Source organism: Lynx rufus, unplaced genomic scaffold (assembly GCF_022079265.1).
Source record: "Lynx rufus isolate CCGP_SWC_20201006 ecotype Redwood Valley unplaced genomic scaffold, mLynRuf1.p SCAF_9, whole genome shotgun sequence".
In the NCBI taxonomy this organism is placed as follows: Eukaryota; Metazoa; Chordata; class Mammalia; order Carnivora; family Felidae; genus Lynx; species Lynx rufus.
Window position 1 is genome coordinate 22,503,805 of NW_025814897.1, and position 22,990 is coordinate 22,526,794.

General features: G+C 44.0%; 1 protein-coding gene across 1 annotated transcript in view; it reads right to left on the bottom strand.

The window, feature by feature from the left end:
- Window positions 1–1,590: 1,590 nt before the first annotated feature.
- Window positions 1,591–22,990, bottom strand: part of LOC124505886 (fasciculation and elongation protein zeta-1) — a 28,246-nt gene continuing 6,846 nt past the window's right edge. The window contains exons 2-9 of the mRNA XM_047071950.1: window positions 13,764–13,838; window positions 11,053–11,221; window positions 8,379–8,381; window positions 7,680–7,951; window positions 6,668–6,748; window positions 5,524–5,599; window positions 1,695–1,760; window positions 1,591–1,604 (exon numbers count right to left, since the gene is read on the bottom strand). Coding sequence (XP_046927906.1) covers window positions 1,591–1,604; window positions 1,695–1,760; window positions 5,524–5,599; window positions 6,668–6,748; window positions 7,680–7,951; window positions 8,379–8,381; window positions 11,053–11,221; window positions 13,764–13,838 — 756 coding nt within the window. The remainder of the gene's footprint in view (window positions 1,605–1,694; window positions 1,761–5,523; window positions 5,600–6,667; window positions 6,749–7,679; window positions 7,952–8,378; window positions 8,382–11,052; window positions 11,222–13,763; window positions 13,839–22,990) is intronic.

The window sequence follows — 22,990 nt, forward strand, 5'->3', positions numbered from 1 at the left end:
TGACTGTTGATCTCATGGTCGTTAGATCAAGCCCCACATCAGGCTCTGTCCTGACAGCATGGAGCCTGCTTGGGATTCTGTCTCTCCTTCCCTCTCTGCCCCTCCCCCACTGGCTCAAGAGCATATGTGAATACTCTCTCTCTCTCTCTCTCTCTCTTTCAAAATAAATAAATAAACTTTAAAATTTTTTTGAAACTGAGTCTGATCAAGCCTCTAGCTCTACCAGTTGAACAGGAAATACAAAAAATGAAAGAAATGATTATTAAAATATTTTAAAATTATTAAAAACAAAAAATAATTTATTAAATTAAACCATGGGGACACAACTAACTAGCAGAAGCCAAAATGAGGAAATTGTAGGGGGCAAATCATGTGGTTTCTCCAAGAAATAAACTTCAAGGAACAAGAGGAAAGAAAGAGGAATCTATATATATTAAAAGAGACTTAAGACACATATTATCCAATGGCAGTGTATGGACTCTCATTAGGTCCTGATTCAAACAGACTGAACAAAAATATTACAGGGAAATCTGAGCACTAAGTGGGTAGTCAATGATTTTAAGACAGTTTGTATTTTTCTAATTATGATAACAATATTGTGGTTATGGTTTTTTTAAGTTTATTTTATTTTGAGAGAGAGAAAGAGAACACACACAGGGGAGGGGCAGAGAGAGAGGGAGACAGAGGGAATCCCTAGCAGGGATTCTGTCAGCATAGAGCCTGACGTGGGGCTTGATCCACAAACCATGAGATCATGACCTAAGCCAAAATCAAGAGTCAGATACTCAACCAACTAAACCACCCAGGAACCCCTTGTGGTCATGTTTTTTAAGAGTCCTTATGTTTTAGGAGCACCCGTGTGGCTCAGTCAGTTGAGTGTCCAACTTTGGCTCAGGTCATGATCTTACAGTTTGTGAGTTCGAGCCCCGAGTTGGTTTCTATGCTGGCAGCTCAGAGCCTGGAGCCTGCTTCAGATTCTCTGTCTCCCTCTCTCTGCCCCTCCCCCACTCACGCACAAGCACACGTGCTCTCGCTCTCTCTCTCTCTCTCTCTCAAGAATAAACATAAAAAAAAATTTTAAGAGTCCTTATGTTTTAGAAATGTACACTGAAATATTCATAGATTTAAAAAATGATGATTAGGATTTGCTTTGAAATAATATGGAGAGGAGAAGCTGGGTAGGGGTATAAATGAAAAAAGATTAGCCATGAGTCAACAATTACTGAAACAGGATGTTGAGAACATGAGAGTTCATTATACCAGTCACTCTTATATGTGTTAAAAGCTTCCTTAATAAAAGATAAAACAAAAGTTAGGAAAGGATGTAGCTAATCATGACTTCGAACAGCTGAAACCTAGTAAAGGTACCCCCGGCTCTGTTTTTCCCAAAGAAATAGCCCGAACTCCACAGAACTTTCAGTCTTGTGATGGTTTGGCTGCCCTAATGTGGAGTCGCCCTGGTGACTCCAAGGCAAAGGCATCTCCTTCTCCGGCCTCCTGGCAACATGCAAAGACAAAATCCTGTCCCTGCCAGGGCCTCACAATCGTTCACCGGCGGCCCCTGGCCCTGTGAGGTCTGGGCAGGAGGGGTCACTCTGGGAAGGCTGCAGAGAGGACTCCAGGCCTTCAGTGGGAGGCCTGGGGGAGGGGACCTGGGAAGGCCCTGCTCTAGGAGGCCTGGGGACAGCTCTTACCTTTTAAAATGTAGTCCGTTAGCAAAGTGGGCACCTTCTCATTATCCTCCTTCATGGCAAAGAGAACTGGGGAAGGAGAGAGAGAGAGATGAGTCGAGATGCCATCAGGGCATGAAGTTCACTTCTGCGGCCAGACAGTCCAACAACCCCAAGTGAGAAATGATTCAAGGAAACCAGACATTCATTGAGTATTGAGCAAAAGCCTAGAAGCTTCTGTCAAGAATCAGCACTCAACATACTGACAGAGGAGAGAATACATCCAAAGAGTCAGAGTGGCCTGTCAGTGATTGTATTTTCTTTTATCTTATATGTGGGTTTTTTTTCCCCATCTATCATCTCCACATTATTTCCTAAGTATATATCTTTAATAAGCATAAACATAAAGCAATTAAAAAAGAACCCACCTTCAGATGCAATCTAATGTCAAGAATAACAGTCATCCCCATTATCGAATCACCAATAAAATTCTTTAAACACGTTCTATCCGTGTAAACAGATATTAGAAAAATTTCCCTAATTACGATAATAATAAATTATTATTCCAATTTATTAACAACAAATGAACTTACTTTCACAAATACTTATTTTCTATTTCATGCCCGGTACAGTGCTAGAATTTGTGGAAATGCAAAGGAATTATGGACCCTCAGGGAGCTCTTAAAGTTCTCATCGAGACACTTCACGATTTTCACAAGTATAAGGCACACAATAGGGAAGTTATGAACAAATAAAAGCTTTTTAGAGATTTTTTACAATAGTATTTTCTGTCATTACACTAGGTAAAACTTTCTATATTCATAATTCATCCTGTGGAAGTCAGCTTTGGAGCAAATCCTTCAAGAACGTTGCTGGACTTTGTTTATAATATCATGGAATGAGGGGAGCAGGGATCCCACCAACCAGATTCTTCATCAACAGATTCTTTAAATAAACCATAGTGTATCTATGCCATGGAGGCAGGGTCACGAAACTTGGATTTCAAAAATTGGGAGCGGGGGTGTGAGTCAGTGGCCAGGTCCGGCCGGAGAAAAGAAAGAGCCTGAACCTGAGGGCTCTCCAGGTGTTCCTTTCTTTTATTTCTTCCATAGTTTTAGGCATGTATCCGTGTCAACCGGACCGGCTGGAGGTACCTTACAACCAAATACGGGCAGACTCAATGCTGCACCAAGAAGACAGCTTTACAAATGAAATTGCACTCAGCCAGTATGTGTCTGAACTTGCCCAAATCTGAAATGTATATGCGTCATCCGGTCCCCAAGAGCTGGTCTTGGGCCTGTGTCTTTGGGTTCAGGAGGAAAGAGGAGATGTTCACAATCCATATGAGGATTTGCCACAAAAAAAAGAAAAAAAAAAATAGAGCTTTTATAACCTGCAGCGGAATTCGCATTCAGGAAAGATGGCAGTTTTTTTCTTTTAAAAGGAATAAAATATTGGGATGTGGTGGACCCACATGATGGGAGAGAGAGCCATAAAAAGAACGTTAACCAAATGTTAACTGGTAGAACTAAAATCATGATACAAAATTTTATAGCCAGTATCATCCCAACTATATGGAGAAGACATAAAATATTATGGCTGAAAACACCAAAATAGTACCCACAGTAGAGGGGACAATGAATTATTTATTTTCTTTTGTTCACTTTCCTGTGTTTCCGAACTGTTCTAAATGATGGAAACACTCCAATTAAAATTTTTCAAGCAAACTTGAAACATGTAAATAAAACCCACTGTTTCTTAATTAAAATGAAAAAATTTCACACTGAATTCCTGAATGGGTATCTGTAATAAATTTATAGCTCTTCCTTTAAAAAAAAAAATATGATAGAGTACTTTACATACATCAACCTGCGTAATTTGTCCAAATTATTTTCCAAGTGCTTACTGCTTGTGAAAACACAAACAACTTATAAATGTCAGTTCATTTCTGTCAGCTCCCTTTAAAAAAAAATCTTAGTGCATATTTATGCAAATAAAGGAGTTTAAGATGAGGGAAGAGGAAGCCGATGTACTTTGAATTTAAAATTCCAAATTCTCAAGGACGCCGGATCCATGGGTGTGGGCAGGGTTTCCGTTCACCAGAACTGCCTGCTTCAGTTCGCCCAATTGATAAACATGAAAGTGTTGGGTCACCTTTTGTAGCACCAGGGGGCCCAGCGGGGATCTTCCTTCCTCATCTGAACAGGAGAAACTTCTCTTCCCCTCCCCTGGGGTATCAAATAGCCCTGCACCGGTCTGGCCCGATGATGCTGGGCCATTGCCTCTGAAGCAGGGTGACGCTGGGCTGGGCGGCCTGGTTAGTATGTCACTCAGTGCCGTGCACGGTTGCCAGGGAGATAGACATTCTTGTGATTCACCGAGCCTGACACCCCATCTCAGCCCCGGACTTTTCTCTTTCGAAAAGCATCAGGCTGACACTGATGGCTAACACCGTGTGCCCCCAGCCCTTCGGGGGTTGCAGTGTCTGGTGTATGTAAGGAGATTTTGCCTACGGAAGGCTCTTAATCACACGTTGGTTTCTCCCGCAGCTCAGAATGTTTATTAATATTTGAAAATAGAGTCAAAGCAAAGGAGAGGAGGCAGTCATTTCCTGGAAGGAAAACTGTTCTTTCTAGTCAGGCTCACCCACCCCGCCACCCAAGAAACCTTGCTTCTCCTTAAAAATGCAGCCAGTCCTGGAGCACCTGGGTGGCTCAGTCGGTTTAGAGTCTGACTTTGGCTCAGGTCATGATCTCGTGGTTCCTGAGTTCCAGCCCTGCGTTGGCTCCGTGCTGACAGCTCAGCGCCTGGAGCCTGCTTCGGATTCTGTGTCTCCCTCTCTCTCTCTCTCTCTCCCCCTCCCCCTCTCTCTGTCTCTCTCTCTCTCTCTCTCAAAAATAAATAAACATTAAAAAAAATTGTTTTAACAGTAATAATTTAAAAACGAAGCCAATCCCATAGACCAAGCTCCCCTCTTCGGGGCCACAAAGTAGGACAAAGTAACCTCAAGTTGCTCACAAGAGAACAGGAAAGGCAGAGAATGCAAGGCTTTGAGCACAGCTGGGTGAGCCCCAGAAAGTCCCTGCGCACCAGCACTGCCCTCACCCAGCCCCCAACCTCTTTCACCAGCTCATTCTTTCCTGGCAAGTCTCTGCCCTTTACGAGGAAGCAGAGGAAAAACAAGACCACTCCAGGGGTGCCTGGGTGGCTCAGTCGGTTAAGTGTCCGACTTTGGCTGAGGTCATGATCTCGACTGCGGTTCAAGTTATGATCTCACAGTTTGTGGGTTCAAGCCCAGCATTGGACTCCGTGTTCAGAGCTTGGAACCCGCTTCGGATTCTGTGTCTCCCTCACCGGCTCTCCCCAAGTTGTGCTCTGTTTCTCTCTCAAAGATAAAATAAACCTTAAAAAAATTAGGGGTGCCTGGATGGCTCAGTCGGTTGAGCATCCCACTTGGCTCAGGTCATGATCTCACGGTTCATGGGTTCGAGCCCCGCGTTGGGCTCTGTGCTGCCAGCTCAGAGCCTGGAGCCTGCTTCGGATTCTGTGTCTCCCTCTTTCTCTGTCCCTCCCCTGCTCATTCTCTCTCTCTCTCTCTCTCTCTCTCTCTCTCACAAGGAAATAAACGATAAAAGAAAGTTAAACAAAGAAGACAGCTCTGGGTACCACTGCAGAGTATTTTAGTTTTGCCCCTGTGTAGGGGGAAGTGACACAGCGATATGGGGCACATTCTGACCCATCTGAGGCTGCTGTTCTCAGGGAAACCACAGGCCTGAGGCACCAGGGGTGATGCTCACAGGGAAGAGAGGGCGGAAACGAGCAGCCCATCTCACTGAGGACGAGAGGAACTCACTGTTTGTCAGCATCTGGAGATCTTCCACTGACGGAGGCAAGGCTTTCTTCTCATAAGGGATGACAGTGTTCAGGTACTACAAGACAAACATGGCACGCAGGGCTTGAGACTCAAGTATGGTCCCTCTGCTGGGAAGAGGAGTGGGCAATTCTCACGGGGATTGCGCTTTTCTCTAACAAACACGCTCCACCGAATCGGACACTCTCGGCAACACCATGACACTGTGCACACCCCTGCGTCAGGACCCTGTCCCCATCGTTGGGGGCGGTCTCTGGAAGTAAGACTTTACCATATTAGCCTTCTATTCCATCTAATACATTCTTCTGACGCTAGAAGCTTTGGGTTATTTAGGAATCCTGGTGAGCAGAGGCTGAGCGCGGAGAACATTTTAGAGGGGGGTTATGTTTTCTCATCCTTCGCAGAGCAATTTGAAAACGAACAGTCTCCCTTTTGTCAAAAATGACAGGGGAGAGAACCTCAACCCCGCCCTTGGTCTTGGATGTCGGGTTTGCTCCCTCTGCTGGATACGAGGTGCTTCTACAACAAGATCACCTTGGGCCGGTGGGATGTTGGAGAAGGCAGCACCAGAGAGACCCCTGAAGGTTGTGGGGGAGTCTGGGGGACTGAGTGAGAAGAGCTCCAGACCTATATTTTGGTCTTGGTTCTGCGCCTAGCGGTGTGGCCTTGGGAGAATACCTAACGTCTCTGGGCCTTAGCTCTCACGGCTGCAAAGTGAGGCGCCTGAGTTAGATATTCCTAAAATCTCTTCCCACGCCGCAGCGCTAGAATTCTAACCCTGAGGATTCAGCTACAAATGTGTCTAACAGACACACAAGCAGTTACGTGCTCTTATTCTACCATCTCAATCTCCTCTGTGTATGCACGTGCCCTTTCAATCAGATTACACCCCTCGCGAGGGCAGGGACCAGGACGAACCCATCTTTGTACCTGAGGGCCTGGCAACAGCTCAAAAATGGTTCCCCTTTTAAAAGACACTGGCCGTTCCTCCTTAAGAAAGGAAGAAAATGTGAAGAACCCCACCCCCACATCCCCCGCCCCTTGCCCAAGTCCCAGGATAATCCCAGGGAATCACCAAGTTGCAAGAGTCCAGGAGGAAAGCTGGGAGCAAGGGAATTGCTTGTACCTGCTTGTCCGTTCCTGAGGAGCCAAAGGTCTGGCGGATGCCACTCTGCAGAATGTTGGAGATGCCTTCCATGCTGAAGCGCTGTGAAGAGGAGGGGGGCTCAAGAACAAACGCTTCCTGCTCCGCAGTCCTCGCCTCCAGGGACCTCGGTGCTCTCCCTAAACTACCCAGACCCACCCACTACCACCGTGTCCCAGATAACACCAAGGCTAAGGGACAGGCCAAAATTTAAGCCTGAGCTTTGCAAGAACCAATAGTAGAGTCTCAGAGACTTTCATCTTTGTCCCTCAGGGCAACAGGCCCCCCTGCGCTCCCCTCGCTTCCTCACTTCCCCCTCCACGTGCAAAGGGAAGAATGAAGCAGGACGGGACACCTGGGGCGGATGATGACGGAAGCGTCTTAAGGAGGAAAACAAAATGTCCAGCCACTGGGAAGGGCGGATGTAAAGCTACTGTCCTTCACTGGGAAGCTTTTCCCAAAAGGCACAAGCCTAGGACCAATTCAGTGGGTCTGGGATAGAGCCTAGGCCAAGGTATTTTGAAAAATCTTGGATGATTTCTCGTGAGCTTCCTTCATCAAGAACCCCAGGTCTGGAGAATCCTGTTAACATGACAGTAAGGAGTCATAATTTTCAATCCTGAAACACCCCTACTGCCATCCTAAAGAGGTAAGTCAGGACGAATAGCAGGGATTCTGACCCTGAGTCCCAGGGCACAATGCCAATCAATACTAAACACTGTCACCCCTCTTTCTAAGGTCTTGCCTAAGGGAACACATGCCATATGCAAGTATTTTCCGATGTCTGCGTCCCGCCTCCCTCAGCTGGACCAGGATCCTCTGAGGGAGTAAAGGAGACAGGGGTGTCTTCTCCCTCTTGACAGCCCCACTGTCTGCCAGGGGTCCTGCTCACAGTCGCCGCTTACGGGTCCTGCGCAGGGTCGGTACTGGGACCTGACACGGCGAGGATCTGGGGCCCGGACACACCGGGTCCTCCCCCTGGGGGTCCGCGTACCTTGAGAGGCATCTGGTTTCCCTTCTCTATCCGGCTGCTCTGCAGACTCAGGCCTTTCTCTTTCCGCCTCTTCTTCATCAGCTCCCGCTGCTCCTTCTGCTTGTTCTGAACCTCAATCAGCACCGTGATGAAGGAGTTCTTCACTTCCTTTTCAAACTCCAGCTCGTCCCGGCGGGCCAGCTGTTGCACCAGCTCCTCCGAGAAGTCCCGGATGGCGCCCTCCACCTGGTCCAGCAGCTCGGTCAGCTCCGACCCAGACATGTGCCTCAGGCCTGCAGGGAGAGACCATCCCGCAGGTGACAGCTGCATCCGAGCCAGAGCCTGACGGGGAGGCTCCCGGGGCTGCTGCTGCTTGAGGTGGGTCTGCCTCTCCAGAGGGGACCCCTGCCAACCCCTTATAGGACTGGGAATTGAGGGGCTGCCAGGAAAGGAGGGACCCATATGCCGACAGCCAGAACGAACACCCCTTCCAGGGACACAAAAGAGGAAGAAGAAATAGCCCCCCAGGAAGCCTGTGGACTCTGTCCGCAAAAATGCACATGGACAGACATGTGCCGTTTTGATCCTGTGTTCCTCTTCCTACTTATTCTCTATTTCTATAGTACTCCAAGTGCAAAATGGGTCAAGAATCAGGGGGAGAGGGGCACCTGGGTGGCTCAGTAGGTTAAGTGACCGACTCTTGGTTTTGGCTCAGGTCACGATCTCACAGTTCCATGAGTTGGAGCCCTGCATCGGGCTCTGTGCTGGCAGCGCGGAGCCTGCTTGAGATTCTCAATCTCTCCCTCTCTCCCTGCCCCTTCCTTGTGTATGCTGTCTCTCTCTCTCTTTCTCTCAAAATAAATAAATAATAAATAAAAGAGATAGCCGGACAGCAAAATAAGCGCAGTGACCTGATGCCCTCTTCACCCCTCCAGTCCTGTCCGGCAGCGAGTGCAGATATCCAGGAACATGGGAAATGTCAACACACTGAAAAATGAACCCTGGCTGGTTGGTACAGAGTCTGCCATCAGGGAAAAGGAAAGGGAACCTGAGATAAAGGGATACAGGGATACAGATAACTTTATCTTAAATTCTTGTCCCCTAAGACTTCTTCATTTAAAATCGATTGTATGGGAATGCAAACTGGTGCAGCCTCTCTGGAAAACAGTATGGAGCTTCCTCAAAAAATTAAAAATAGAACTACCCTATGACCCAGCAATTGTACTACTAGGCATTTATCCAAGGGATACAAGCAGGTGCTCTGTTTCGAAGGGGCACATGCACCCCAATGTTTACAGAAGCACTATCGACAATAGCCAAAGTATGGAAAGAACCCAAATGTCCATCGATGGATGAAATGGATAAAGAAGATGTGGGATATATACACAATGGAGTATTACTCGGCAATCAAAAAGAATGAAATCTTGCCACTTGCAACTACGTGGATGGAACTGGAGGGTATCATGCTAAGCAAAATTAGTCAGAGAAAGACAAGTATCATATGACTTCACTCATAGGAGGACTTTAAGACACAGAACAGATGAACACAAGGGAAGGGAAGCAAAAATAATATAAAAACAGGGAGAGGGACAAAACATTAAGAGACTCTTGAATGTGGAGAACAAAGAGGGGGTTCCTGGAGGGGTTGTGGGATGGGGGTTGGGCTAAATAAGTAAGGGGCATCAAGGAATCTACTTCTGAAATCACTGTTGCACTATATGCTAACTAACTGGGATGTAAATTAAAAAAATAAAATAAAATAAAATCGATTGTGGAGGGGAGGAGGGAGGCATCGTTTCAAATTGTCCATTTCTGAGATCTTTTGTTTCGGCCCCAGAATCCATTTTACTTCCCCGTTTCTGCTCTGGCCTATGTGTTTGCTGCCTTGGTTCACCTTCCCCATTTCTTCTGCTCTTTGGAGCTGCCTCCTCCTTCTGCATTTGCCATTTCACTCTGCACTTCAGCTGTTTTCGGGAGTCTTGTGCTGAATGCCGCTGTGTTTGGGGCCTTTGTGTGGCTGAGAACGGCTTGAAGGCAGCCAAGTCTGCCCCACCATTCCCAACACATTCCTTCTGCATTGGCCATCCCCTGGCCTCTACTCTTTAGGGCCGCAGAGTTTCATTTTCAGGACACAGTTCTTCAGATCAGACCTCAATTTTTACCATGTTTGGACCTTTACACCTGCCCGGCCCACCTTCTCCCTCTTGTGTTTCCAAGTCCCCACCAGCCTGCGTGCAGATCTCCTCGGCCCCTCCTGCAGCATGGGTACCCTTACCCCTCCAGACCGATGACTTTTATACCCAATTGTGCCTTCACTGTGTTACATGTTTCCATTTCACGCCTCATCCGCCTTTTTCTTTGTGTGACTATAATTACTACAAACCTGTATCAGAGAGCTAACCCAGATTAAGAGCACAGATTCTGGAATCAACCTGCCTGGCTTCACATATGGGCTCCACCCCTCGTGACCTGCATGTAGTGTAAGGGCAGATACAAATAAAAAATTAGAGCCTTGACTCTCCCTGTTGAAAATAAGGGAAGAGACTTTCTCTCTCCTTTACCTGACTTTTCTTTGAGAATGGCTTCCTGGGTCCTTTGCAGAGAGATGCCAATCATTTTAATGGCTAAATAAGCCTCTTGCCCGTCTTAGGACTCAGGAATGTTTTCCCAACCCCCTAGGAGTCACGGCTTTGAAAAGTAATCACCAAGGAAGATGACAGGAGCCTAACTAGTCGCCTGACTCCAGATTGCAAAACCTATTTAATGTAATGGGTTGTATCCACTTAGCTGTAGATGAGAGTAGGATTTCTTTCTGCCTGTGATGTGCACCCCATTCTGGCTTAACGCTTATTCAATAATAAAATTGTCCTCTTTCTCTCTTCTCCTCTGTGGAACGGTTTTCTGGGTGAGGAGGAGATTTTGTTTTTAATTATATTTCCCCCACAGTGGCATCAAACAAGTCACTTAACCTCTCAGGATACTCAATTACCTCGATCCTAATGGAGCTGGCATGGGGAGGAAATGAGATTATGCACAGAAATTCTTAGAACAGGGTCTGGCACAGAGAAAGCTCTCCCAAAAATATCAGCTATCATTATTATTACCTTTTTCATTGATTTTACAGTAGCATCACTTTGGATAGTGGGTTCAGATTTCTTCTCCTTTTTCTGCTTTTGTCTTATTCTTTGGTTAGTTTTGCCATTTTTGATTTTGTTTAACTGACTTTTTCTCCACCTCCCCACCAAAAAGGCTAACTTCTCTCCTGATGCCCAGTAAGAAAGGTGCCACCAGCCTCCTCGATTTGAGGTTCTATTAGCTACATGTGAAGCATGTGCCCAGGGCCTGGCCCAGAATGGTCTTCATCCTTGGCAAGCCCACCCACCAGGGCCCTCACCTTCATAGGACCAGTTGTTGTTGAAGGTCTGGGTCAAGGCCTGCATCTCCTGAAGGAGGACAGAGTCAGCCTGGGAGGAGGTTTCTCCCTCATCCTCCTCTTCCAGGACCTCCTCTTCTTCCTCAGGGTCTGGGGAATTCTGCATCATTTCTTCAATCTCCTCAATGACCTAAAGAAGGTACACAAGAGAGTGCTAACTCTATTCTCTGCTGGAAGGACAGGCTGGCTCAAATTTTGATCGGTTAAGGAAGTTTCTAATTTGCTGCCTGTAAAATTCCCAAAGCGGTATCGTTATTTAATACATATTGAATAATAATAAAAATAGATCTGACCAAAGTCTTACATACACTCTTTAATGTAAAGCACACTTTAATGTGAAATCTCTTCCAAGAACACCATTTAGATGAGTGCTTTATCGGAGATAAACTCCTCTTTCGGGAAACAAAGCAAAGCTGCCTGGAAGGGAACATTTACTTCAATCTGCTGAGCATTTTATTTCTAAGTGAGGAAATACTTTATCCAACCAACTTTAGCACAAAACCCAGTCCATTAACTGTCACGGTGCTTCTGCTGTTCCTAGAACAGCTCAAAACAGGGAGGCTTTTTCACACCGAGGAAATTTCTCCAGAATTCACCTGGACAGGAACTAGGCTGCCCAGACACAAGTACGAAACAGGATGACAAAATAACAAAAGGGCGGGTAGGGTCCGGAGAGCAGAAAATAGATAGGAAACCAGCGGTAATCTAGACTCTTAACAGGGCCCAGCAGAGAGGGCTGAATGAGAGGACTGCCAGAGGACTGATTCGTCCGTTAATGGTTTACACATAAAGAAAATGGAACAAGCAAAGAAGGTCTGAAAGGCGTCTACAGATGGGTCTGGTCACGATAGGGCATTTTTATACATTTGTCTGTCGATTCTGGGATGGATTGAGGCTCCAGGCTACTGGACTGTGATCCCTGAAGCAGGTTTCTTCATGTCAGCTGGACCAAGGACAAGGGGACTTAGGGTGCCCTCCTTGAGAATAATTTCTATTTTATCCCCACAACTTCTCAACTCCACTCAGCCAATTTAGGGAATACTTAGTCTTTGCTGAGAGCCGCTTATAAAATGCAAGCAAATGACAAAGCCCCTTTAAAATTTTATGGCTCAGTTTCTCGTCTCTCAGACTACTTGTCCTTGACTTTGGATCACTGAATCGTATTTCTCTTACCATTCACAAGAATAACTGTTGGCCCCTATTCTCTTTTTATCCGGCTCCCTTCAATCTCTTGGACCTCATCTGTTTATAATCCCACCTTTTTACCACAGAGTTCCTTTCACCAAAAAGCACTGTCTGGCACCAAAGGCTCCTGGTGGAGTTTTTTGGTGGAATTACTTTGTGAAAAACTTGTATGGCACCTGCTCAAAAAAGTCACCCATAAATATTTGTTGACTAAAAAGGTGAAAAAAGAATCCAAAGACCCAAGATTATTCCCCTGAAGTAATAAGTGACTAAAGCCAAAATATAACTAATTCAATCAAATGTCAAACACTACATTTTTTTTTAAACAAAGACTCAAGTGCATATTAAGAGTCCTTTTGGGGGGTGCCTGGGTGGCTCAGTCGGTTAAGCATCTGACTTCGGCTCAGGTCATGATCTCATGGTTTGTGAGTTTGAGCCCCACGTCGGGCTCTGTGCTGGCAGCTCAGAGCCTAGAACCTGCTTCAGATTCTGTGTCTCCCTCTCTCTGCCCTCCCCCTCTGTACTCTGTCTCTCTCTCTCTCATTCCAAAGTAAATAAACATTAAAAAAAAAAAAAAGAGTCCCTTTGTAAGGCTCAACATTTTGAGTACTCTGTGAAATATGAGAAAATACCCATCAAACAAAAGCCTCACCTGCCACTTCTATCTTTGCAGGAACAGGGATTTAGGACCCTTATTTAAGTGTCTTGACTCTTTTTTTTTTTTTTTTCAACGTTTATTTATTTTTGGGACAGAGAGAGACAGAGCATGAACGGGGGAGGGGCAGAGAGAGAGGGAGACACAGAATCGGAAACAGGCTCCAGGCTCTGAGCCATCAGCCCAGAGCCCGACGCGGGGCTCGAACTCACGGACCGCGAGATCGTGACCTGGCTGAAGTCGGACGCTTAACCGACTGCGCAACCCAGGCGCCCCAAGTGTCTTGACTCTTAATGGGATTGCATGCAGAGGCTTAGCAAGAAGTGAAGCCAGTCAACACTGGGCCTGTCTCTGGACGTAATCAAACATGAGCCCCACCCAACCCAAGGGTCAGGAATTATGTTCCTATTTACCGCAGGTGGGTAAACTAAGGCATAAAGAGAAATGAAATCCCTTATCACAGATGCTCCGAGTCATCAACACAGCCACACTAGACCATATATCTTTCTTCTGCCTTAAATGGATGTGACAAGGGGCACCTGGGTGGCTCAGTTGGTTAAGCGTCCAACTCTTGGTTTCAGCTCAGGTGGTGATCTCACAGCTCGTGAGTTCAAGCCCCACATCGGGCTCTGTACTAACAGCATGAAGCCTGCTTGGGATTCTCTCTCTCCTCTCTCTCTGCCCCTCCCTGCTCACTCTCTCTCTCTCTCAAAAATAAATAAACTTTAAAAAAAATTAAAATAAAATAAAAAGATGTGACAAGTATGTGTACTTAAACTTTTTCTTGAGCCAGAGAACAAAAAGTCCCGAGAACCAAGAGAAATATTCGTACCTGATCTGCTGTGAGTAGAGGCTCCTCATTGATACCAGAATCGTGTTCACTCTTCTCGTTGAACTCTTCCTCTTCCTTCTCATGGATCTGAAGGGGGGTGGGGAGGGGGTGGAATTCTAATGGATCATCAGCAGAACCAGGGATCTCTTTACTCTCTGGTGTCTAGAACGGATAACATGACTGAGAGGCCCCTCCGGCCGGCCATCCACTGTGTAAAGAGGGGGATCTGAAGAGGCGCCCAGAGTTTCACCCAATTCCAAACACAGCCCTTCTGCACAACATGCATCCCTGAGTCAGGAAAGGACAACGAGGGATGTCTGACTCAAAGGGAGGAGCACTGTTCTTTAACCCACAGACAGGTTGTCCCTGTGTGAACGAGGAACCTTCCCAAGGCAAGTGACACTGTCGACAATTCCTGCAGCAAAGTCACCCTTATTTATACAAGGAGTTTCAATCTGGGGTTTTGTTTCCAGAGTTTACTTAATTAGGCATTTTAATGGGTGGGTTGTTCCAATCCAAACAGTCAAGCTTTTAGAACTTGATGAAAGGCTGTCTCGAATTGGAATTGGAATTGGAATTGGAATTGGAATTGGAATTAGAATTGGAATTCTAGGCTCGGTGTCATAGCTGCAGAAGGAAGTGATGAATCTACGTGAGGCATGCCACAGTATCACCTGACCACGTGAACTACAGGACAGACTAAACATCAAAAATATTGAAACATTTGCCGTTTCTCCAAAATTCCACAATGCCAAGTAAGATTCTGAAAGTTCACAGCCATTGTGATTCTAGGTGTTGAAATCCAACAAGGTATTCACAGCACATCTGGCTTTACTGACCATATCCCAAACAGCCACGGTCCAGCACTTAGGTTCAGATCCTACACAAGATAAACCACTAAATCACCCCACAGGCTGTCTGTGTCCAGAAGTCAGATTGGAGAGTCACATAAGGGCGGGTAAGGAGAGCCTCCAGGAAGTCTTTCTGCACAGACACCTCTCTTCCTGGAATCAATTTTTGCTCGCTCTTCGGTAGCTGGCATGCTTATCTGCCTCTTCCCTGGGGATTACACTTCTGTTCCGACAGAAAACACCCAGTTCCACCCCAAGCAATCATGTCAGAGATCATCTATCCTCAGAAATGTCTCCCCTCCTCTTTGAGCTCCACCTTGGCAGATGCCCCTAACAAAACACATCATCTTCTGTCCACGTTTGCGTGAAACTACGACTATGTCATTAAAAAATTAATCAAATAGATCTCAAATGCTGTCTGCACTCAACCTGGATGAGGGGTAGGACCGGGAAGTAATGGGATCATTTGAGGGGCTTGTGTGCCAGATGGTGACATCTATTTCTGTTGGCGAACCCATATGCTGCTCTCTCCGCCAAGTTTACCTACCACCTGTGGTGGCCGCCTGGCTTCCGCACTCCCCACTCTGCAGAACGAAGCTCCCGGAGCCCCACTTTGTTCACAACTACACTCGTGGCAAAACTTCTCAGGGCCAGAAAGGCCCAGAAGCTAGAAGTTAGGCTCACCCTGGGGAACAGAGGTTGTTGTTTTCTGTTTGGATGATTTTCTATAGGCGAGTGTGAGATATAACCAGAATTTCTTTGACATTAAACCTACTCTAAAAACGAAAGGCTTACATCTTCTGAGATATAGCCAATTTTCACTGACTGCTAATACTGCATCATTGAGCTACACTGTCTGCTTTCCCAAGGTCTTCCCTCTGAGCTCCTGGCTGAAAGCAGGGAGGGAGCTTCTAGGGACAGACGCTTCTTGCTGTTTAAATGTTAGTGAACCCGAGCAGTGGCATGGATGCCTCTTGGAGCTTTCTCGCCTCTCCCTCTGGCACAAAGCCTGCGGGTCTGATTCGTCAGGCTTGGGTAAAAAGAGACCTGAAAATCAATTATAATGAATGATAAGTCACCCTGAGTTCCTAGTATTGTGTGAGCCATCCCTACCCCACGTTTTCTCAGATCTCAGAAGCCTGATGCTAAAAAGTAAAATAAAAGGATAAACAAACACAAAGTACTTAAAGTCCTGGCTCCTTCCCTCTGCTCTCATGTGTGGATTATCCCCCCTGCCTCTGATTTCACACATCCACCCCATCCCTGGCCTTTTCTCCTCCCTCTCTAGCTTTTGGTTCTCATTCTCTCTTCCTTCCTTACCCTCTCTAGGGCTCTTCCCACATTTTCTCCCCGTCCTAGCAGACTCTGTTCCGCCTACAGTTTGTGTCCCTTCTCAACAAGCCTTCTTTCCTTATGAATGCCTTTTATAGACTCCCTACTTCCCTTCTTTACCAGGACAATATCTCAGGCAGAGAGTGGAAAACTGGGTGCAAACAAATAGGGAAAAAAAAGAAAAAAATTTGAAAAATGATAACACTAGTACATATGGATAGGATTATATGATTTACACATACACACACTTATGTACGTGGAAGAGTATGTATACACTCTTATTCTCATATATGAGAGACCTAGAAATTGCTACAGGGAGTTTGTTTAGTCTCTTGTGTGGCATTGGGAAGACTAAAGCCAAAAACAACCTTCAGGCTAGGTCGTTAAAGGCTGAATTAGCTTGTAGACTAAAACTCACATCGTGTCCATACTGTAGAAGTGAACTATGACTGTTTCAAGAAAAATCATTCTTCCAAGTGACTTCTTTCCAGAACTGAGAAAAAAAGACCGAGATCCAGAAAAGTTCTGGCCATACTACTCGACAAGCCATTTCTTCCTCCTGTTTTGGGTCAAGGGTGTGCCCCAAGGCTGTAATGTGGTAGCTTCAAACTTGACACTAAATGTGGAGAACCTTCCCTGGAGCCTATAAGACTGCCAAGTCTTGCGCACAGAAGTCTGAGTGAGGACTGAAATTACAGGGTCCTTGTGTCCAATAATGACTATTAACCAGATGATTCTATTCCCTCCCTTTATCACAATTGTTTCACACAAGTGGTTGCCTTCTTGACCAAAAGTAAGAGAATGAAGGTACATTTTCACCTTTGGTCAAAAGTTAAAAAAAAAAAAAATCAATGGCATGCACCCAGCCCGGGGAAAAGACAACTACATCCCCTGTATGCTTGTGAACAACCAGGAAACATCTGTGTGGGGTTAAGTCAATGCCTCTGAATCCCCACAGTGAGATGTATCAGAGCCCAGCAAACAGCATGTAGACCACAGACGCTTCTTGAACGAATTAATGAACACATGAAAGAGACAGGAATGGCAACACTATTGCCTCCTATAGTCAGCCCCTGTCCACATACAACTTAGCTGTTTAGTCACCTGGAAAACAGAAGAGTGGAACACCCGGTCCTGGATGTTCGTTCCTCTTATCCAAGACAACCGCCATGTGCTATTAATTCAAGTTACAGGGACAAAAGAGACTGTCTTTTACATCAATCAGGGACAAAATATTGATTAATTGAAAAACCCAATAAACGTGGAGAACTTTAAATAATAATAATACTACTACAGAACTCGAGCATAGTATTTTGACCTAAAAATGTAAGTGTACACGTATTTTTCCCCCAAGCTCCTAACGTAAGGCCAAGGCCTTTCTCTTCATGATGGGCCTCTGAGTAGAGGTTCCATATTGTCTTTCTCCGATCGTCCACATCAGAACACAATTTTTTAAGATGTTTTAAATGATTTCCCATTTCAGTGTTTTTATAGCAGAAGGAAGACAGGAGATAGCACACACACTCCATTATCTCCTCTTCCTCCTGAAATCTGACTACAGCGAGAGCTAAAGGACCAAAGAGAATATCCCACAGGAACAAAACAAACCAGAGTAAAGACAACAGCAAAGGAGATGCTAGAAAGCAGATGCTGAGCTAGCAGACTAGAGGAGTAAGCTCTGTAGGAGGAGGCTTCCCAAAGTAAGTGCTTTTACCCCAAAGATGCTGAAAGACTCAGAATTGGAGACTTCAGGTGGTACTGGGAGGTGGGGCTGCAAAAAGAAGGATCTGCTGGGATTCTTCATAGGAGCAGCAAGACCCCGGGTCTCTTCTCCCTTCCCACGTAGAAAGGCAACTACCGCCTTCTCACCATTAAAAGAAGTGGAGATTTTACCCTGGAAAGGTTTAACTAGGAGGCCCTGGACTCAAGATACCCATAGCCACCTGAAAGCAGGGGTGAGGGATCTTGCCCCAAACAGAGGGATTAAGTGAAAGTCTACATACTCACCAAGACCCTCCTGCCCTTATTAGGCTCTATGGACACTGGCAGTCAGGCTTATCCTCCTCAAGCAAAACATGACTCAAGTCACTAACCAGCACATTTCTATTACACTGCCCAAGAAAAAAGACCTATAGATACATGCCAATATTTGGGGCCTCCAAAAAAAATGACCAGGTCCTTACTGATCACTACAGTGAGGGCAGCAGAAGATAAGACCTGCCCCAAAGGAAGAGCTCAATGAGTCTAGCTTCACTTTTAAATATGAAATTATGCCCAAGGACTGTCAAACATTTGCAGACAATCCCCAACATGAAAGACAGGGACTGAAACAAATACATAGGAAAAGCACATCAAAAGCAATACAGAGGGCAGAAGAAACTCCTTCCTATCATTACTGCCCTCAGAAAGACATCAAGGAAACACTGCTTCCTCGAAACATGGTCTTTTTAGTAGAATTAATTAAAGAAAAAAAAACAATAAGAAAGAGCTCTTAGACACTAAAATTATAGTAGCAAAATCTATATTTTCAAAAGAAGAATTGAAGATAAGGTTGAGAAAATCACCGAGAGAGTAAAGCCAAATAAGTGGATAGAAAATGGGAGGGTAGAAAAAGCAGAAGATCATTTTAAGTCCAACACTTGAATAAAACAAATTCCAAAACACAAAAACACAAGAGATGGTCTCTCTCAGCCACAAAAGACTAGCTAGTATTGGACTTACTGCTTCAGCCACATACAACTACAAATCTGGACAAAATCTATGAGCCAATTGTTTTGAGGCACTGGGCATAGACAGTGAAAGGCTGTGACCATTGAAAGAAGGGAAAACATGAAATAAATGAAAGCTGGGAATCTGTCACCTGTGAACTAACACTACAAGAAATCCTATAGAAAGTTTTTTGGCCTAAAAGGAAATGATTAAAAATCAGACCCACGGGAAGGAATAAATAATACCAAAAATGGTAAATATTAAAAATTTATGCTTTTTTCCTTCTCCTAATTTCTTTAAAAGACAACTAACTGTCTAAAGCAAAAGATAAAAACTTTGTGTTGCGGGGTACATAATATGGATTGCAGTAAAATATATGACAACAATAGCACAGAGGATAACAGGAATATACTTATACTGCAGAGAGTGTTTTACATTTTATGTGAAGTAGCATAATATTAATACTAAATGTACTATGATAACTTAATAATGCAGAGTATAATCGTTAAAGAAGTCAGTAAAAAACAAAAACAGAAACAAACCAGAAACACACACACCAAGAGGTATAGCTAAAATCTAATGGAAGAAATAAAATGGAATACCAAACAAATTTGATTAACCCAAAAGAAGGCAGGGAAGATGGAACAGAGGAATAACAACAACAAAAACCCAGAGAGGACAAATAGAAATGCAAGATCATACATTTAAACACAAACTATTCAAGTTACTTTAAGTGTTAATGGACTAAACACTATGCAAATGAATTAAACCCAATGAACGAAAAAGCACACATCATCATTTTCAGACTAAATATAAAAGATGAGGGTGCTGGAATGGCTCAGTCAATTAAGTAACTGGCTCTTGATTTCAGCTCAGGTCATGATCTCATGGTTCATGGGATGGAGCTCCAGGCTGGGCTCTACGCTGATGGCGTGGAAGAGTCCCTGCTCCCCGCCCCTCCTCGGCTCTGTCTCTTTCTCTCTCAAAAATAAGAATAATAATAAAAAAAACTCAACTATATGCAATCTATAAAAGACACTCTTTAAACATAAAGACAGGAACAGGTTGGGGCGCCTGGGTGGCTCAGTCGGTCTGACTTCAGCTCAGGTCATGATCTCACGGTCCGTGAGTTCGAGCCCCGCATCGGGCTCTGGGCTGTTGGCTCAGAGCCTGGAGCCTGCTTCCGATTCTGTGTCTCCCTCTCTCTCTGCCCCTCCCCCGTTCATGCTCTGTCTCTCTCTGTCTCAAAAATAAATAAATGTTAAAAAAAAAAAAAAAAGACAGGAACAGGTGAAAAGTAAAAGGACTGATAGAAACACCGTACAATCCAGTAATTACACTGGCAGGTATTTACCCAAAGAAATGAAAACACTAATTCAAATAGACATATGCACCCCTATGTTTATTGTAGCATTATTTACAATAGCCAAGATATGGAAGCAACCTGTGTCCACCAATAGATGAATGAATAAAGAAGATCTGGTATATATATACAATGGAATATTACTTAGCCATACAAAAGAATGAGAATTTGGGGCACCTGGGTGGCTCAGTCAGTTAAGCATCCGACTTCAGCTCAGGTCACGATCTCGTGGTTCATGAGCTCAAGCCTCGAATCGGGCTCTGCTCTATCAGTGCAGAAGAGCCTGCTTCAGATCTTCTGTCTCCCTCTCTCTCTGCCCCTCCCCTACTTGTGCGCTCACACACGTGCACACACACTCACTCTCCCTGTCTATCTCAAAAAAAAAAAAAAAACATTAAGGAAAAAGAATGAGGTCTTGCCATTTGTGACAATATGGATGGAGCTAGAAGGTATTATGCTAAGTGAAATAAGTCAGAGATAGTCAAATACCATGATTTCACTTATATGTGGAATCTGAAAGACAAAACAACCAAAAATAGAAACACTCATAAATACAGAGAACAAACTGATAGTTGCCAGAGGGAAGAGTGGTGGGGGTAATGGGCAAATAGCTAAAGAGGTACAAACTTCTGGTTATAAAGCAGATAAATCGGGGTGGGGGGGCCACCTGGCTGGCTCAGTTGGTAGAGCATATGACTTCTGATCTTGGGGTCATGAGTTCAAGGCCCACGTTGGGCATAGAGCTTACAATAAATGAATCAATCGATCAATCAATCATGGAGATGAAAAGCACAGGAAAGGAATATAGTCCATAATATTGTAATAACACTATATAGTGACAGATGATAACCACATTTATCATGGTGAGCATTGCATAATGTACAGAATTGTCAACTCACTATGTTGTGTACCTGAAAAAAGAACTAATTTAATGTTATATGTCAATTTTACTTCAATAATAAAAATTAAAACCAAAAACTAAATTGTAGTGGATAAACAGGCAAAATAATCAATTAAGAAATAGAAGAATTCAACAACACTTAAACCAACTTAATCTAGTTGATCTTTATAGAACATTGCAACCAACAATTACAGAATATATACATTCTTTTCAATGGCACGTAGTACATTCCTAAGATACAACATATGCTGAGCCATATATCGATCCCAATATATTTTAAAAGACTGAATTTGTACAGATTGTGTTCTCGCCAAAACTAAATTAGAAATCAATGACAAAATGATAACTATAAAATCCCCAAACATTTTGAAATTCAGCAACATACATCTAAATTACCCATAAGCTGAAGGTTAACAAAAACATGCCATATCAAAACTATGGGATTCAGTTAAAGCAATGCTGAAAGGAAATTTCATTACTTTAAGATGTTCATGGTATTGCTGATCTGAATGCTTGTGTCCTCCCCAAATTCACATGTTGAAATCTTAATGCTCAATGTGATGGTATTAAAGGTGGGCACTCAGGGATTTGCTTGGGTCATGAGGGTGGAGCCGTCATGACTGGGATTGGTACCCTAGAAAAGAGGCTCCACAGAGCTCCTGAGATCCCTTGTACCAATAAGGACACAGCCAGAAATTGACAGTCTGTAAGCCAGAAGAGGGCCTTTACCAGAACCTAATCATGCTGGCACCCTGGATGTCCAGCTTTCTTAACTGTGAGAAATAAATCTCTGTTGTTTATAAGCCATCCTGTGTGTGGTATTGTGTCATAGCAGCCCGAGTGGACTAAGACAATTATTTTTAAAGTTTAAAATCTGATCTAAGCTCCTACCTTACAGGGCTTAGTAAAACCCTAGTCAGTGTAAGGAAGGAAATAATAAAGTTAAGGAAAGAAATCAACAAATGAGAAAATGAACAAACAACAGAGGAAAAGAAAACTAAAAGTGCTGTTCTGGAAAGATGAATAAAAGTGATAAACCCATAATTAGACTTAAGAGAGAGGATGGGAGGGAGAGGGAGAGAAGGAGAAAGAAAACACAAATTAGCAGATCAGAAATAAAAAGAGGACCATCACTATAGATCTTACTGACATTAAATAATAAGAACATATCATAAACAACTTTGTGGTCAATACATTCAATTATTTAGATTAAATGAACAAATTCCTTGAAAAACACTATTTGCCAAAATCAGCTCAGGAAGAAATGGAAAATCTGAACACCTCTACATTTATTTATTTATTTATTTATTTATTTATTTATTTATTTTTAATTAATGTTTTTAACGTTTATTCATTTTTGAGAGACAGAGAGAGACAGAACATGAGTGGGGAAGGGGAAAAGAGAGGGAGACACAGAATCTGAAACAGGGTCCAGGCTCTGAGCTGTCAGCACAGAGCCCGATGCGGGGCTCGAACTCACAAACTGCAAGATCCTGACCTGAGCCGAAGTTGAACGCTCAGCCGACTGAGCCACCCAGGCGCCCTGTCCCCTATACATTTATTAAAGAAACTGAATGTGTAACCAAAAATCTTCCACAGAGAAAACACCTGGGCCAGACAGTTTCACTGGTGTAGTCTATCAAATATGTAAGGAAGAGATAATACCAGTCTAAGACAAACTCAGAAAGTAGAAACATTCCCAATTCATGTTATGACATTACAAGAAAAGAAAATTACAGAAAAAGATTCCTTGTGAACATAGATGCAAAAATCTTTAATAAAATATTAGCAAATCAAATCCCACATTATGTAAAATCGATACTATATCATGACTAAGTGGAGTTTATCTTAAGAATGAAAGGTTGCTTTAATATTTGAAAATCGATTAATGTAATACATCACATTAACATAATAAATTGATCTACCTACATAAATGGATCTATGAATTTAACACACAATCACAGTTGAATTTTCAGCAAGTTATAGAAATTGATTACCTGATTCCACAATTTATATGGAAATGCAAAAGACCTAAAATAGCCAAAAGAGTGGCCCTTGGGTGGCTCAGTTG